Consider the following 17,898-nt stretch of genomic DNA (forward strand, 5'->3'; position numbering starts at 1 on the left):
TACCTCCCAGGTTCAAGCAATCCTTCCACTTCAGCCTCCTGAGTAGCTGGGACCACAGGCCCACAGGGGCATGCCACCACGCCTGGCTAATTTTAGAGATGGGGTTTCACCATGTTGCCCAGGCTGGTCTTGAACCCCTGAGCTCAAGTAATCTGACCACCTTGGCCTCCCAAAGGCTGCGGTTACAGGCGTGAGCCACGGTGCCCAGCCTGGGGCTTCTACTTTTTTTTTTTTTTTTTTTAATAGCAAAGCCATTGCAATAGTCACTCCAGAAAATATCTTTGCTGTGATCTTAACAGTGTTTGACAGCCTTAAACCTTCTTTGCTCCTCGATCCTGATGGACTCTGTAAATCATTGTCTTGTACTAAAACAATTGTCAGCTCAAACGTCAGGAGCCCTGAACAACCCAAAGAGACAAACTAAAAGAGAAGTAAGTTCTGAGGTTTATATTTTTAAAGGAATCCTTTAATGAAGCATTTCTCAGTCTCTTCCACCACAGTATGCTGAAGGCAGAGGATAGTCGAAAGAGTCTAGGGGACAGACCGACTTACCCCCGAGCCAGAGATTTCTTTGAAGTCACATGTTTCATCTTAAAAATTCATTTGAATGGTTAATTCTACGCTATATTTGTATTAATACAAATTTTAAGCAATTTACCAAGTTATATAACTTTTCCTCCAAATAGTCAACTAAATTGATGCTTGAGAAGATACACCATGTTGGCTGGGCACGATGGCTCACACCTGTAAATCCCAGCACTTTGGGAGGCTGAGGCAGGTGGATCACTTGAGCCCAGAAGTTCAAGACTAGCCTGGGCAACATGGTGAAATCCCATCTCTACAAAAAATACAAAAATTAGCTGGGGCATGGTGGTGCACGCCTGTGGTCTCAGCTACTCAGGAGGCTGAGGTGGGAGGATGGCTTGAGGTCAGGAGGTCAAGGCTGCAGTGAGCCGTGACTGTGCCACAGCACTCCAGCCTGGGTGACAGAGTGAGACCCTGTCTCAAAAAAAAAAAAAAAAAAAAAGATGCACCAAGTTTGTCTTGGAGCTTTTAGTACTTCCCACACCCAACCATAGCTGTGTACTCCCCGGATGTTCATATAACTCAGTATGATGCACAGGGACATTGAATTTAATTACAGGTTAAATACTTTCTATTGATCTCTTCTCCAACTTATCATGACCTGGGTGTGTTTCCTTATTTCAACATTGTTCCATTTTTTTTTCTAGTTTTCCAAGATCAGCTTGGACTTTATTTCTTCCAAGAGTCTTCTCTGGTTTCTGACAATGATTCTCCTTTCTCATCGCCTATAGCACAACTTGTTTGCTTCACACATTTTTCACTTGATCATATATGATCCTGTACTAGTTCTATTTATATGTTTTATCTTGATTCACAATAATTTCACAAATTTCTTAAGGATAATTCTCTGTGTGTTTCATATTTACTGCTACATAAAAAACCACCACAAAACTTAGTGACTTAAAACAGCAACAATTTACTGTTTCTCATGATTCTGGGGGTCAACAATTCTCAGCTGGGCTGGGCTTAGCTGAGCAGTACTTTGGTTTGTCCCATCTGGGGTCACTGATGTGACTATAGTCATCTGGTAGCTTGACAGGGGCTGGAGGGACTAAGATATCCACACTTAGTCCATGTCTGGGGCTTGGTGCTGGCTGTTGGCTGGGCCTCCCTGTGTGGTCTTTCAACCTTTGCTAGTCTAGTCCAGATGTTCTTTCATGGTGGCAGGGGTGTTCCAAGACATGAATGAAGAAGCTGCAAGGGATTTGAGGCCTTGGCTCCACAACTTGTACAATTTCATTCTTGTGACATTTTATTGTTCAAAGCAAACCACAAGGCCACCCTAGATTTAAGGGGTGGGGAGAAAATACTCCACCTCTTGATGGGAAAAGCTGCAAAATATTGTGGCCATGTTTTTCAATCAGCCACATCACACATTCTCTTTCTTCTGTCAATTTAGCAGCAAGTGTCATAGTGAAGGCACGTACTAGATATTAGCTGATGTGAACTCAGTGTTTGGTGTTTTCATTTCATCCAGCCTGAGACTTTTATCCTCAGGATAAGAGTAGATTTAAAATAAAAAAAATTAACCTTGGTAATATTGATCTTTAACTCATTACTTGGACTAATTTTCTCTTTAAAAGTTGCTCAGATCCAAGCACACATTTCTTATTTCAAAGGAATAACTGTACCTTGAACAAACAGGTTCATGCTTTGAAGACTGACAATAAATTGAAAACAGTCGTTGTCCATGGGATTAGGTGCTATGGGTATCAGAAAGCTTTGTTCACTGGTATATTTGTTTATTGGCCAAACACTCACCCAATGCATGCCCTGTGTCAGGCTCTGTACTATTTGCCCAACATGCATAATTGAGTAGAGAAGATAGATATACAGTAGATGATTATAACACAATGTGGCTGATAATTGCAATGACAGATAAATGCACAAGATATAATGAAAACACATTAAGAGACAAAATAAAATGTTTACCAATTCATTTAAAAACTTACAATTGGGTTGTGTATAAGACACACATGAATCTCCTAGTTGCCATATATATATATGTGTGTGTGTGTGTGTGTGTGTATATCAGTTTATCAGTATTATGTAGCATTATTAAAGCCTTTTGAGGATGGTGAAAATACACATAAAAAGAAAACTTCCATTATAAAACCATGGAATGGGCATCTGTTATTTTTGCCTGCCCAGCACTCATTCGCCTTTCTGGTAGTGACAGGACCTTGATTCCCTACCTGCTCTTTCCTCAGCTCTTAGTCCACAAGATGGGGATAGAGCCAACTCTACCCTAATTTCACAAGCTGAGCATGTAATCCAGGCCTGGCCAATCAGATCACTGCATTCTTATAGCCTGAGTGACTTGTTCAGGAATAGATATATGACCCAAGAAGAGCTAGTGAGACCAATTCCCAGGACTTTTGTGAAGCCACCATTAGAGAAGAATCCCTCTTTTCTCTGTGGCTACCTGACAGAATGGCTGTAAGTCTTGGGCTGCTGGAAGCCATGACCAGGAGCCTGAGAATAAAGCCAATTCTAAAGGAAAGGGCTGAGACACAGCAGAAGGAAGGCTGATGACATTTGAGCCTTTGAATCCATCCATGCTGGATCTAATTGCCTAGGCTTCTCCAATATGGTCACATTTGCATTCTCTCTCACCACCTCCCACTTATTCTTCAAAGTATTAGAGTTGGGTGTTTGCTGCTTGTCACCGAAAAGCCCTAATACATAGTACAGAAGGAACAAAACTCAAGAAGTAGGTTTGAGGGGTTGTATAGGGGTCATAAGAAGGCCAGCATTACTGAAGCTAAGGGCCCATGTGGGAAGCAGTGGGAAACATGATGGGATACAGTAGGATGAGCCCACTAGATGGTTAGGAGTCTTGACATCCAAAAGCATCCAGAGGTGACAGCATAGTCAATTAAGTAGATAAAAGAGAGCTGTATCATGAGTACATAGCAAAAATATTAGGAAGACACAGCAGCACTGACTGAAATCAACAGCTTGCAGGCAGAAAGAACAGCTAGGAGGAAACTCTAGTAATCAAGAGATGACGGAGGATCCATATCGAGACCATAGTACTGCCAATCTGAGAAGTATGAATAGAAGAATCAATAGGAATTATGGACTCCTCAAGGACAGGAAGGACATTCTCAGTATGTAACAATAGAATGTAAAATGGTACCCATTACTTAAAGACTTTAAAGGCCTTTATAACTCCCAATTAAGTATTAGAATAAATTAAATTGTTTACCCTTTGACAGAGGGCTTAGAGTATGTAAAATAAACAAAATTAAACAAAACAACACAAAAATGAAAAAAAAAAACTCTTATACCTTCAAATGGGGCTGAAGGCTATCGTGTGTGACTTGAGTCTGGTTTTATGCTCACTGGGCAGTATTTTTAACAGTGAAATCTAACAGTAGCATTCATTCTGGAAAACTGGGATGTGTCAGGGCTGAATAGGTTTTGTATATATTAATTAAAACTGTAGTTTTAACTTTTTTAAACAATATATCAAACCCAAATTCAGGAGGCTGCTTATTGTTTCTTTAAATCTGCCAAGGAATCAGGATATCTCCTCAAACTTCCTCCCTTGGGCTTGTGGGTTTGAGGTCCTTCCTGTCTAAACCATATATTCTTTGATCTAACTTTTTACTTTGAGTTCCTATTACAGAAAACTTTTTTTTACTGTTAGTTTTTCTGAGAAACTTCAGTACTTTATTTTTTCCTTAGACCATAGGGCACCATCAGAGCAGCAATGAAGGCTGACACATCAGGTGAGAATCTACCTCAAGGAAAGGGCAAAAAAGAGTCTTTGGAGATATAGGTTATTATAAATTGTGCCTGGTGTTCTAATCTTAGTATAAATTAAGGTAATTGTACTAATTAGCAGGTCATTATGTCTGCTATCTTAAACAATGTTTTACAACTATGGAATTTGATTGAAATAAGTTTTGGGGCTCTCCGAGACTTGACCAAAGGAAGAAAAACAAGTGCCCCCAAAGCTCTGAGAAGCACAGACAGGTGACAGCCTCATTAAGTCAGCTCAAAGGGCTGCATCAGCTCTCTTCAGGCAATCCCTGCACCTTCAGTGGCCATCAGCCTGAAGCACTGCCCCTTTCACATAATTCACGTTTGACACAACTACATGGAATCCATGTGTAAGGTTTACAGCTTGGCTGAAGTAAAAAAGAAAAACTGTTTATTTAAAAGGGCATGTTTAAATAAAGGCTCTGTTGGAATTGCTAACATAGGTAAATATCTAATGCTAGAATTTCTTTTTTAACTCCAGTCTTTCCCAATCACAAAGAAAAGCACACTTTTCAAAATGAAATCTACAATTAATTATAATGAACCTAGATTATTTGTTTTTCATTGGAAAATTAGGTAGCATACAGAATACCTCACAACTGTTCTGGTATAATGTATGCATCACTTTGCTGCCAACAAGATGGGCTTTCACTAACACGAATTGCCCTCAGACCCTGCCTCAAGTCCCTGAGGACCATATGTCTGTCATTTCTGGGAGTGGCCTCTGGGTGGCAGTGTTATTTTCAGTTTGCACTTCGCTCATCCCGTCAGTTTTCTATGTTAAAGTTGCAAGAGACTCACAAAATCTCTTTCAACAGACTGAGTGTTCTCTACTCCTTACTTGCTCTGTGGCTTACGGCCTCAGTTTCCTCCTGTATAGAAGGAGGATTCTATTCTAGATGAGGAAAGTAGTTGCAAGGATTAGAGATGATAATGATAACAACACGTTTATATACAGAAAACCTGTGATATTTTAAGCTCTACGTAGGAAATTTACATGTAATATCTCACTAAATCTTTCCAACTTCCCTATAATGTTTGTGTTACTGCTTTATCTTTAGAGATAAAAAACTTAAAGCTTAGAATAATCACGAACTTAGCCTAAGTTCCATGGCAACTCAGTGGTGAAACTGGGATCTATCTTTCTAGCATTATAATACAAGTAAAGTGCCTAGCAAATTGTCTCATGCTAATAAATACTAGTAATTTTAAAACACTTATATTATTGTTACAAGTATTAAATTGTATAGCTGATGTCTAAAACACAGAAAAACTTAAAAATATTGTTTCTGGGATGGCTTAAAACCAATATAAAAATCTGTTATGACGTGGTTGTTCAGGTGCCTTAATTTTCACCCAAAGAATTTTTGAGCAGAGAATGCATGGCCTAAGAGAAGCTTTGTGAGTAAAAGTTTACAGTCAATTAAGTGTGGAAAATGCTTATATTTTATTCTTCTTCTGGAGACTCTCAAGAAACAATAGCATATTAAAGGCTCCGAGATGTCTTGCCGTAAAGAAAACTATAATCTAGTTTAACCCAAAGTTTTCACATGTACTTAACAAAGAAATTCTTTCCTCACATAATATTTATAACCATCTCTTTAAATCAGTGTTCTGCAGAAAACACTTGGGAGAAATGAATCTATCGAAATTCCTCTTCCAAGTTGAGCATGTAATGTTTTGACAAGTCTTCTTTTTCTGCCAACTCAACTCCCTGCTGTAGATGTGCTGTGAAATGTCAAGGCTGACAATAAAGTTCTTCTGACACTTAACTATTAAACTTAAGTTTTTCTTAGGCTTTTCTCATGACAGCACAACATTCTTTCTACTTCTCTTCATCCTACAGTCACAGGTAACCATTTCCTGAAACTCCTGTTCACAGTATTTCTTAGCTCCTCTTATAGAGCAGACCATAACTTCTGTACCATTCAGTGGCTTCCAAACTTTTGTTAACTCTACTTTAAAGCTTATTGTCACTTAATTTGTCATGTGCTTATGCCTCCACAATCACATTATAAGTTATTTAGTGTCTGGAACTGTGCACTGCACTTCCCTGTGTCCCTAAAGAAGCATGACAGTGCATTGCTCATTCATTCATTCATTCAACAAACATGCACCGAGCATCTTCCCTGTGCCAGGCACTGTTCCAAGTGCTGGAGTATAGCAGTAAACATGACAATCAACGTCATTAGTAATCCAGTGGAAATTTATTTGTATGGGGAAAGATAGATAAGTAAATATTCAAGAAGGTACATAATTCATGTCAGATAAGGGTGAGTGGTATGAAGCAGTAAGAACATGTGAATGAGGAAAGGAGGAGAGGCTGCTTGAGCTTGGAAAGGCCTCTCTGTAGAGGAAATATTTAAGCCTGGTTAAGTGCCTAGTAAAGGCTGGGAGACTGGCGGAGTTTGCTAAATTAGAGGAAAAGCAGGAAGGCCAGTGTGACTGTGGCAAACATGGTAAGTCAGGGGAGCAAGAGGAGATCCACTCAGAGTGGGTGGTACGCACCACACGGTGGGAAGGAATTGGGACTTTATTTTAAGATGATACAGAAGCCACAGAATGTTTTAGACATGGGATTGAACGAAGCATGATTTTATAACTTTAAAAGACAATTCTGACTACAGGGTAGAAAATAAAATGTCAGGAGCCAAGGAAGGGGCCAGGGAGGCCAGTTAAAGGTTATTTTAGTAGGCAAGGCAAGATATGATGGTGATTTGGACACGGTGATGGCAGGAGAGCAAAGGAAGTGGGCAGATTCTGGCTATACTTTTGCATGCGAGACAGTGGGACTTGCCAGCTTGAGCAAACAGATGAACAGAAATATTTCTGAGACGCAGGCAGATATTGACTAAATGCAGATATTTCCTAGGTAAAGGTTATCTGGGAGACTAGTAAGCCTGGGAGAAAAAGTAGGGGACAGAATCAAAAGTTCTTTTTCACTGCATTAAGGTTGGAAGTCTGTAAGATATCTAGGAATACATGTCAATTTAACCTGATTCTGGAGATCACAGGAAAGGGCAGGGATATGTATATATATATATATAATTATATTTGGGAGTTACTGGTACAAAACTAGTATTTAAAACCATAGGACCAAGCTTGGCATGGTGGCACTTGCCTGTGATCTCAGCACTTTGGGAGGCTGAGGCAGGAAGATGGCTTGAGTCCAAGAATTGAGACTATCCTGGACAACATAGTGAAACCACATCTCCACAAAAAAATACAAAATATTAGCTGGGCCTGGTGGTGCATGCCTGTAGTTCCAGCTACTTGGGAGGCTGAGACAGGAGGATCACTTGAGTCCAGGAGGTTGAGGCTGTAGTGAGCCATGACTGCACCACTGCCCTCCAGCCTGGGTGACAGAGTGAGATCCTGACTCAAATAAATAAATAAATAAACCCATGGGACCACATGAAATCATCTAAGGAGAGAATGTAACCCCAAGGCACCTCAAAATTTGGAAGTAGTATAGGCTGAGAAAGGGAAGCTAAAATGGTAAACAGGAGAACATGGTTTCAAGAAATCCAAGAGAATAAAGTATAGCTAGCATGAAGGAGTAGTCAGCTGGGTCACATTCCAAAGATTTAGATGTGGGCAGAAAAGGAATCTTTGGATTGCCAACATGGAGGCAGCAAGAGCAGGGCCAGCAGAGTAGTGAGGACTGAAGATGGTAAGAGTGCACTGAAGAAAGGGTCAGAGAAATAAGGCAGTACTAATGGGGACACAAAGTCAAGAGAGGGTTTCCCTCCACCCCCAGAAGGGAGATCCTGGAGTTTACCTAAATAGAGTCAGAAGGAGAGGTTAATAGTACAGAAAAGAGAAGGACTAATTGAACATGTATATCTTTATTTAATTATTGTCCTTTTTTTTTTTTTGGATACAGGGTCTTGCTCTATCACCCAGGCTGGAGTGCAGTGGTGTCATAATAGCTCACTGCAACCTCTAACTCTTGGGCTCAAGTAACCCCTCCATATCAGCCTCCTGAGTAGCTAGGACAACAGGCATGCACCACTGCACCTGGCTAACTTTTAAATTTTTTGTATGTTGCCCAGGCTAGTTTCAAACTCGTGACCTCAAGTGATCCTCCCGCCTCGGCCTCTTAAAGTGCTGGGATTACAGGTGTGAGCCATGGTGCCCAGCCTAATTAGTGTCAATTTTTAGATGTATTTGATTTACATTAGGCTGAATAGGGAGTTGTTTTCCAAATCCCCAGGACTTAAAACCGCGTGGTAATAATAATAACAATATTAGTTTAACACATATTTAGTGATTACGTGCGGGGCATTGCTTTATGGACTTTACATATATATTAGCTCCTTTATTCCCCCAAATAACAACTGCCCCCATTCTACACTTGAGGAAACTGAGACACACAGAGGTTAAATAATTTGTCTAGTGTCATGTAGACAGTAAGCGTCAGAAACAGGATTCTCACTCAAATAGTCTGACTCTGAACTCTTAACTACCAGGAGAAAGTGGTAGGAGGCTTCATAGCCGCTGGCACTTCCTCAGTTCAGGACATGTTTTATGAATCACCTCCTGTCAGTTACCACCTCTTTTCCCAAGGGTATAAAGTTATATAAAAGGATGAAAGGGTATTGTTTTTCAATCCTTTCTCTGGTCAGGACAGTCTTCCAAGCTGGTCAAACCAATTAGATGTGTGCAGCAATTCTTTCAAACCAGTTCCTTTTAGGATTTTTATAAATATCTACTACACATTGACAAACAATTTTTTTTTCACAAAAAATTTCCTTCTGTGTACATATTTTGATACACATTTACACATTATTTTAATGCTATGTAGTATGCAATTATTGGTTGGGGGTGTTCTACAATGTACTTAACCTTTCAAATATGTATGTGTGTACACTTACGTGTATATAGAAGAAATCCATGTTCTTGGCAGAAAAATCTGAAAATACAGCTTAGAAAAAATTCCTTCATTTCATCATTTAATAAATATTTACTGAGTGTCTATTTTGTGTCATGCAAACTTACAAATCATGCTTTCAAGTACCATTAAAAGCATGAAGAAAAAGCAAAAGAAAAACTGCAAGATACAAAATATACAGAAGATACGTGAAAAAAATTAGTAAAACACAAATCACACGCATGACGAGAGAGACAGAGGGAGAGGAAAAGATTCCAGAAGTAAGTATATCAAATGTAGGCAGTAGTTATTATTCCCAGGTAGTAGGATTAAGATGATTTTTATTTTCTTCTGCTTGCCTGTTTTCCGCGTGTTTTTTTTTTATAATGAACATATATTACTTGAATACTCAGAAAGTTTTTATTTCAATATTAAGTATTTCTACATATTATGTTAAGAGCACATGCATTATCAGTCATCTAATTTGCTGCTAAAGTAGAATCTATGAAGGTAGCAATGCATGGAGTATATGTGGACATTTTTATTGTTTTCATTACTCAATAATAAGAAGCATTGTTTAAAGATGTGTGTGTATGTGGCACTACACAATTATCTATGCTCATTTGGACATGGACAACTAACATGATGCTTTACTTCTTGCCACTAGATCTACCTAGCAGAGAAACAATGAGATCAAAGACACATTTTCAAGGAAAAACAAACCCTGAAAATTCAGATACTTTCTTCTGTCTCTTTGTTAAGGCTACCCTTTAAGATGTCTCCTTTCTTTCCTTTTTAACTTTTTATTATGTAAAATCTCAAACATACTAAAAAATATGTCTAACTGGGTATTCAAAAATATATACAAGAAACCCCATGTTCCCATCCCCCAATTTCAATAATTATCAACAGTATTAAGAACTTTCTTTCCAACTGCTTATCTTGCACCAGTAAGAAATATAAACTTATGAACAGAAAAACCATCTTTATAGAAAACAATTTTAACATTAAATTTAAAAAATTGCTTTTAGGCCGGGCGCGGTGGCTCACGCCTGTAATCCCAGCACTTTGGGAGGCCCAGGTGGGTGGATCACGAGGTCAGGAGATCAAGACCATCCTGGCTAATACGGTGAAACCCCGTCTCTACTAAAAATACAAAAAATTAGCTGGGCATGGTAGCAGGTGCCTGTAGTCCCAGCTACTCAGGAGGCTGAGGCAGGAGAAAGGCGTGAACCTGGGAGGCAGAGGTTGCAGTGAGCCGAGATCCCGCCACTGCACTCCAGCCTGGGCAACAGAGCAAGACTCCGTCCCCTGCCCCCCAAAAAATTGTTTTTAAAAGCCTCTGCATGTAACCTTGAAACTTCCTCCCCAAAGAGCTTCTGAGGCCTGCTGATGCAGTTACTACCTTTCTTATGCATTTGCCCTTCTTCCATAATAGCTACTTGAATGCATTATTATACCTAGAAAATGGAAGAAGCAAAATAAAGAAAGCAGCAAGCTGGGAAGTGTGAAGCCATCAGACAGAAATGGGGGAAACAGTGAGCACTTCTCCAGGGAAAGTGTGGCCAGGAGGGCAGCCTCAGTATGAGCTGGCCCCATGCTGGGGAGGCTACTCTCATTTAGACAGATCACAGGCAAGGCCAGTGGAGTGCCATAAAACTGCCACCTGGTTATACCTACCCAAACTGTTGTCACTGCTCGTGGGCCAGGAAGCAATTCTATCCCTCAGCTTCTTTGTACAGGAGTTGTCTGACTTTGCAGAAAGATCTACTTCCTCCTTCCTAATTTCTCGAACAAGCTGCATGCGGCATCTTGTGAAATCCTGAAAGGAAATCTTCCCATTTTCGTCTGCTCCCAATTGGTTCATGATCTCAGCCACAGACTCTTCCATATTCAACTGGCGACAGACCATTAGCAAGTCATTTCTGCAGAAGAGGTTGAACAGAAGAAAATGTGTTATGAGTGACATTCAAGCTAGAGAAACTGGTTAATGAAAAAAAAAGGTATTTCTTAAATATATTCACATACTAGACCTATTTTCAACTTTCTCATTGCTTCTAGAAAAGTGATAAGTGTATGAAAAAAACATGTTTCATCTGGGTTATTCTAAACAAAAACTCTCTTATTTGGAACGGTGAGGCAACTTTTAATCCTTTGTTCTCTTTTTCTTCCTGTCTCCACACTCTTCTCTCCCTTTCTTTGTTTTGAAATTGAGGATTATAAAGTTCTCTCTTTACACCTGAAGAGTATAGCACTGTAATCTCACTGTAAGATAAAGTTTCAGAACATAGAACAGACATTATTTCTACTCTTGGCACAGTCCAAAATCTAGTCAAGTTATAAGAGAACCAACAGAGATTTTAACAAGCTTGACTTTCAGCTTTCTGGACCAATCAGCTAACTTTAGTACTTGTTTAAAACATGATTTAATCTTGACTTTCGTGGTTCAGTGCTTAGCTACCTTTGGTTTTGCCTGCTTTTGAGTACTTTCCACCTTCCCACAAGCAATCAGTAAGCCCTAAGACTAAGAGCAGGGATCAAAATTTCAATGTCTTCCAGGACTAGATTTAATGTAAATGTGTGAAGTGGATAGATCTAAGATAAGAGGGCTTGGTGGGGTCTGTGGCTGGACTAGAGAACTGTATCCAGCCTATAGAGTCTCAAATTTAAAAAAAGAAAAATAAAAAAAGAATTTCAAAAAGAATAACAAGAACAATAACCCTATGCTGACCAAGAACATTTATGTGGAGGACATCGGTTTGATCCCTGACATACAAGTCTTGTTCTTTTCTCTCTACCTAACCTCCTTTAGCAAATATTTTGTTCATATTCCTCCAACTGCAGGTTTCAACAAAGGTCAAAGGACTGCAGAATTTAAGCGCTGGAAGAGACATTAGAAATTTGTTCATGGTCACAAACAAAGCTAATTAGTGTGCCTGTCTCAACATACTACCAAAGTTCAGTTATCTGGAGAACATAACCAGTTTGATGTTTGCTGACACCTGAAACCTAACCATGCTAAGACCACTCTTCAAGTCACCCTTCACAAATTCTGTCTCCTGGTCAATGTCACTACGGTCTCTCTCAAATTCCCTAGGCTCACAAAATTGTGGGCATTTTTAATATCTTCTCATTCACTCCTCTTTATCCCTAATTTTGTGCCCTGCCCTCCCCTCCCCCACCTCTGCCCTTGTCCCCTTCCCCAGGTTTCCAGGGTCCGAGTTATCATCAAATTTAGGTTAGTCTTGTTCCCGAAATGCTTTTATATTTGCTCTTTATGGTGTTTTTCAACAAATGTAACAGACTCCAAGACCTTTCAATTTATGCCAGGCCGATGCCACCAGCCTTTTTAGCTCATCACCCTGCTTCCATATGCTATCCCACTTTCAGGTTTTATAAAGAATTTTTACACATAGCTACATGTTTTATCTTCTGCATACATGTGTGTCTGTGTCCATATGTATATCATATATATATGCCTCTGCATCTGTGTATACACACACACACATATACACATACACACACACATATATTTGTAAAGTAGATGGATGAGGATAGGAATAAATATATACATGGAAGTGGGTATGGCAGGTTAAATTATTAATATTTGTCCTAATCTTTCATTATCCCACAGTAGTGTTATAAATGTATACCCTTGCCTTGGTCTCAGGGCCAAGGACATTCATGGTAGGTGTGTCCTTTCCCATCCCTTAACTTCAGGCTTCACATCTAACTTGCTTTGGCCCCTCGGATATTACTGGACAAGTGCCTATACTGTTGAGCTTGTCCCCTTTTGCTTCAGTCATCATTAGGAGAAAAACATACCATGGTAGCCATTATCCCTGTATCTAGCCTGGGTCTCAAAGTAAGCCACCCCAATCTACCTGAAGACTCATAGCTTAAGAAAAGTCATTCCAGCTGACCCCAAAATGTGTGATCAAGAGTAAGTTCTTATTGTTCATGCAAATTAAAGTTCATTCTTAAGCTCAGATTTTGTGATTTTTCTTCCATCAGTAGCTAATCGATACACTGGAAAAATGTTTGTTTGGTTTTTAAAGTAATCTTTTCATATAATATTTTCATATAAGACCTACCTGATATTTAGCCAGATTCATCCAAGAGTTAGGGATGATTAGGATTGCTAAAGCAGGAATACAAACAGAAAGAAAGGATCCTGCTTTTACTCTGAGTTCAGGGTTCAGATTATACTTTCTAAAATAAGGATTTCTTTTTTAGATATTTAGAGAATAGTCTTAAATTTAGGCTTAGCAAAAATAAAGAGGTTTTCTAAATTCCAGAAGTTCATGTAATGTTAACATTAATATTCTCTGATTGGTAAAAATATGGTGTATTCATTTTTCCTGTCTGTGTATTTTCACTTTTCACAGTGTATTATACTACTTTCATAAATTGATATGTCATTGTAGGTTTTAAAATGGGGATAGTAGTAGTACCTACCTCATAGGGTTGCTCTGAAAAGAAATGAGATAATACATAGAAAGCACTTAACATAGTTCCTGGCACATATTAAGTACTCAATAAACAGTAGCCATTATTATGGTTGTTTTATAATTGTTGATCATAGATCTTTCATAATACCCCAGTTTCATGATTAGGGCTTTAATAATGAATCGTGATCTGCTCAGGGGAAAAGAATACTGAACGGAACTGACTACCTCACTAAGTGGTACAATCTATCCAGAGGCCCACCCTTCCTCCCTGCTGGCAGCCCACTTACATATATTGGGCACCCTGGTGAGAAACTCAGCTCTGTCCAGGCTTGAGAAGCCCCATTCTACAAGAAACAGCTGTAAAGAAGTAACCATGGTCTAGAAATACCAACTCAGAGTAGAATGTGTAACACTGAATTTTAATTTTAAATGTATAGGCTGTTGAGAGGCTGATATAAAAGATCAAAGCCAAAATACATTGCACTCTACCAAATTAAGTCAAATTGTAAGTTTTAAATAGAAGTACTAGTTTTTAAAAACTAAATTCAAGCTAAATTCTTTCAGTATAGAAATACAAAATTAACAATAATAACTAACAAGCCTGCAGGGGAATTACAATTATCCCCTGATATGGTTTGGATGTTCATCCTCTCCAAATTCCATGTTGAAATGTAATCTACAATGTTGGAGGTGGGGCCTGGTAGGAAGTGTTTGGGGCATGGGGGTTAATCCCTCATGAATGGTTTAGCACCATCCCCTTGGTGATGAGTGAGTTCTCTCCCTGTTAGTTCATACAAGAGCTGGTTGTTTAAAGAGGCCTGACACCTCCTCCCCCACCTTGCTCCCTCTCTTGCTATGTGACATGCTGGTTCCCCTTTGCCTTCCGCCATGATTGGAAGCGTCATGAGGCCTTCACCAGAAGCAGATGCCAACATCACGCTTCCTATACAGCTTGCAGAACAGTGAGCCAAAATTAACCTTTTTTCCTTATAAATCACCCAGCCTCAGGTGTTTCTTTACAGCCATGCAAGAATAGACTAACATGTCCCCATTTTACAGATTACGATATGACAGCTGAAAGAGTCAGAGACAATATGTGGTACAGCCTGGAAATCTAAACCAAATCGGTCTGATTCTAGAGCTCTTGCCCTTTCCATGCTATCATCTAGCATCTCGGACGTTAATAACAGGTACATTTTGGCATGAGAAAACAATTACGGACAGCACTAACATGAGCAGCTTGATTATCAAAGGTCATGAATTAACAATGCTTTTATATCAAACCAGAAAATTACATTCATCTATATATGTGTTATCCTTCTATGTTACATATGAATGAGAATATAAAGTTACATTTTGTTATCAACAAGATGAGAGAACAAAGTTACAGGAGAGGAAGAAAATTATAAAAGCTCTCCTTTATATCAAGAGCTAAGTCTGGAGAACTTGAATCGCGGGGTATTTCCATACGCCACCTTGCCAGATTGTTACAAATGGCCTTCAATGGCGTACAGTCCCCTGTGACTATGCCTCTTTACAGCATGCCTTTGCCATTCCTCCCATCAATAGGTGGAGGCTATTTCCCTGTCCTTGAATCTGGGCTGGCCTTGAGACTGGCTTTGACTAACAGAATGTAGCGGAAATAAAATTTTAAGATTCTGAACACACAGGCCTAAAGACGCCTTCTAGCTTCCAATTTCAACTCAATGCCTTCCACTTCCATGCAGTCCTGGCAGCCTGCTCAGGTCCATGGTGGTCTCTTCCTTCTGATAACATTTAGTACTTGCACCAGTCATTTGGTGATTATTTACAGTTTTGTGACAGCTTTGGATTGTACTTAACTTTGATTTCTTTCTCTCTCTCTCTTTTTAAAAATTGTTTTCACATATTCAATCCTTATCTTCCCAATATGACCATGAGCTCCTGGCAGCCAATGTTGGTGCTACGTCAATTCCCTTTGAGATGTGTGCAGCACCCAGCACACCACCCCGTGCACAGCAGACCCCATCACATTGGTTTTGATGGATTGATACATAAACTCTCAGAAGTTGAAAATGATCTTTCTTTTAAAGAGGGTCCCCACTTTGGATATTTTCCCACATATACCTGTCTTTGTATTTTCCCACAGAATGCAGCACACGGGATACTCAGTAAGTATGAATGACCAATGGCCTCCATAAAACACTAATAACGCTGTAGCCTTAGTGACAGAACAGCAGGACATTTCTCTGCCCTAGGCAAGGAAAGTTTTTCGGAGGAAGAGATACCAAATTGAGACTGTCCAAAACTAAGTTAGTCCAGCAGAGAACTATGTCAGTAGCAATAACATCATGTAAGTGTTCTGCCTTGAAAAAAAATAAAACTTTTGTATATTATTTCAGAAAACACACATTCATTGTAGAAAATGTAGACAAGCAGAAAGAAAACACAGATTACATGCAATCCCTTTACCTAGTAATAACCACAGTGAATATCTGGTGAATTACACAAAATTGTACTAAACATTTTTTCCTCTAAGTCATTATTGTTACAAGTGCTTTAAAAGGTGTTTCATACTCATATTCATGCATATATATCTTATCTTCAGATGATATCATCATAACATGAGAAAGAAAAAGACCTCAGTTTGTATCAGAGGAACTGGCCAAGTCAGGCAATATTTAGCTCTTAGAGAACACCAATCATCAGACAGCAGAACTAAAATGACTTCAGTCATTTCAAGATTGATGCTTCTCACTCAAAACTACATGGTTTCACAATGAACAGCTATTATTTTCTATATATAAAAGTCTTCTTTTTCTCTTGGCTATTCTTCCTTTAACTTATAAAGAAATTGAGTATGAAGTGAAAATTCAGTAAAACTATTTGTCATTCAAGTAAATTCACAGCCTAACCTTGGGGATGTATAATGGGAAAGATGGGCTTTGGTCTCTCAGACTCAGGGGCAGAGAAAAACACTATTCTTCCCCACAATGATAATAAATCCCAAACCCAGTTGGAATGAGGGCTATACAGAAGCAATTTAAGTAGTAGGTTACATGCTTTTGTTCAAAATTCTCAACTAACAGAGACCCCTGGACCTAGAAGGTAGTCCAGAAATAGTTGCTCAAGAAAGACTACAAAAAACATCTAAAAACTTATTTTGCCCCAAATGTTCAATTTGAGTCACACAAAAAATGTAATTTAGAAGTCTCTAATTTCAGTTCTACAAATATTGAAAGTATGAAAAATTATAATTAGGTCATAAAAAGTAACAGGTTTCCAGGCTATAGTTGGTAATTTCTGTGTACAGCTGTTGAATGGAATAAATGCATTTGCCTTTCTTTCATCATTGCTTCTTACGAAGTAAGTAGAGTGAAGTACAAAACAATAAGCAAATAAGCAAACAAAACCATATTTAAGAAAAAAGGAGAAGAAGTTATTAAATATAGGAAATTTCAACAAATTTCAGAGAGACACAAAAGAGATGGAAGCATGATGATGGATGATACAGGCGCTAGAAATCCTTGCCTAGAATATGCAGCAGGGGAGCTGCTGGGTGGTACTAAAACGCTGAAGGTTCTGGGTTTATAGCCAGCCAGTGTGATGAATTGTGAGAATGAGAAGTGGGGCTGAAAACACTGGTTGTACTTCCTTTTCCTAGCATGGAATAAAGAGATATTGTCTAAAGTTGGTAATCAGGGTTGGGCATAGTGGTTCATGCCTGTAATCCCAGCACTTTTAAAGGTCGATGCAGGAGGATCACTTAAAGCCAGGAGTTCGAAACTAGCCTGGGCAACAAAGCGAGACATCTATCTTCACAAAAAAAAAAAAATTGAAAAAATTAGCCAGGCATGGTGGTGCACACTGTAGTCTCAGCTACCTGGAAGGCTAAGGCAGGAAGGTCACTTGAGTCCAGGAGTTTGGAGGCTGCAGCAAGCTATGATTGTACTACTGCACTCCAGCCTGAGTGACACAGTGAGACCTTGTCTCTGGGGGGGGAAAAAAAAGCTGGTAATCAGGATACAGAAGTTTTAGCAATATTGTTCCGTGTTATGGAAGAAATGATCAGGAGAACTAGAAGCACAAATGGTACCAAGACTTTGCCTCTGGGGAGTGGGCATGGGTGTGGAGAGGGAGGTAGGGCAGGAGGGTTGTGTTTTGTCACAAACTCTTCTGTAAAATTTTATTTTGTTGTTTCCCATATGCATGAATAGTTTTTATTAATGTTTTCAAATT

The 17,898-nt window shown here is 39.2% G+C and overlaps 1 protein-coding gene across 3 annotated transcripts in view; it reads right to left on the minus strand.

Moving 5' to 3' along the window:
• MCC (MCC regulator of WNT signaling pathway) overlaps window positions 1-17,898 on the minus strand; it is a 498,353-nt gene that overhangs the window by 361,147 nt on the left and 119,308 nt on the right. For all 3 annotated transcript variants that reach the window (XM_054554995.2, XM_063723849.1, XM_054554996.2), the window contains one exon: window positions 10,910-11,154. In XM_054554995.2, coding sequence (XP_054410970.1) covers window positions 10,910-11,141 — 232 coding nt within the window. In that variant the 5' untranslated portion in view covers window positions 11,142-11,154. The remainder of the gene's footprint in view (window positions 1-10,909; window positions 11,155-17,898) is intronic.

This window comes from Pongo abelii, chromosome 4 (assembly GCF_028885655.2).
Source record: "Pongo abelii isolate AG06213 chromosome 4, NHGRI_mPonAbe1-v2.0_pri, whole genome shotgun sequence".
NCBI classification, from domain to species: domain Eukaryota; kingdom Metazoa; phylum Chordata; class Mammalia; order Primates; family Hominidae; genus Pongo; species Pongo abelii.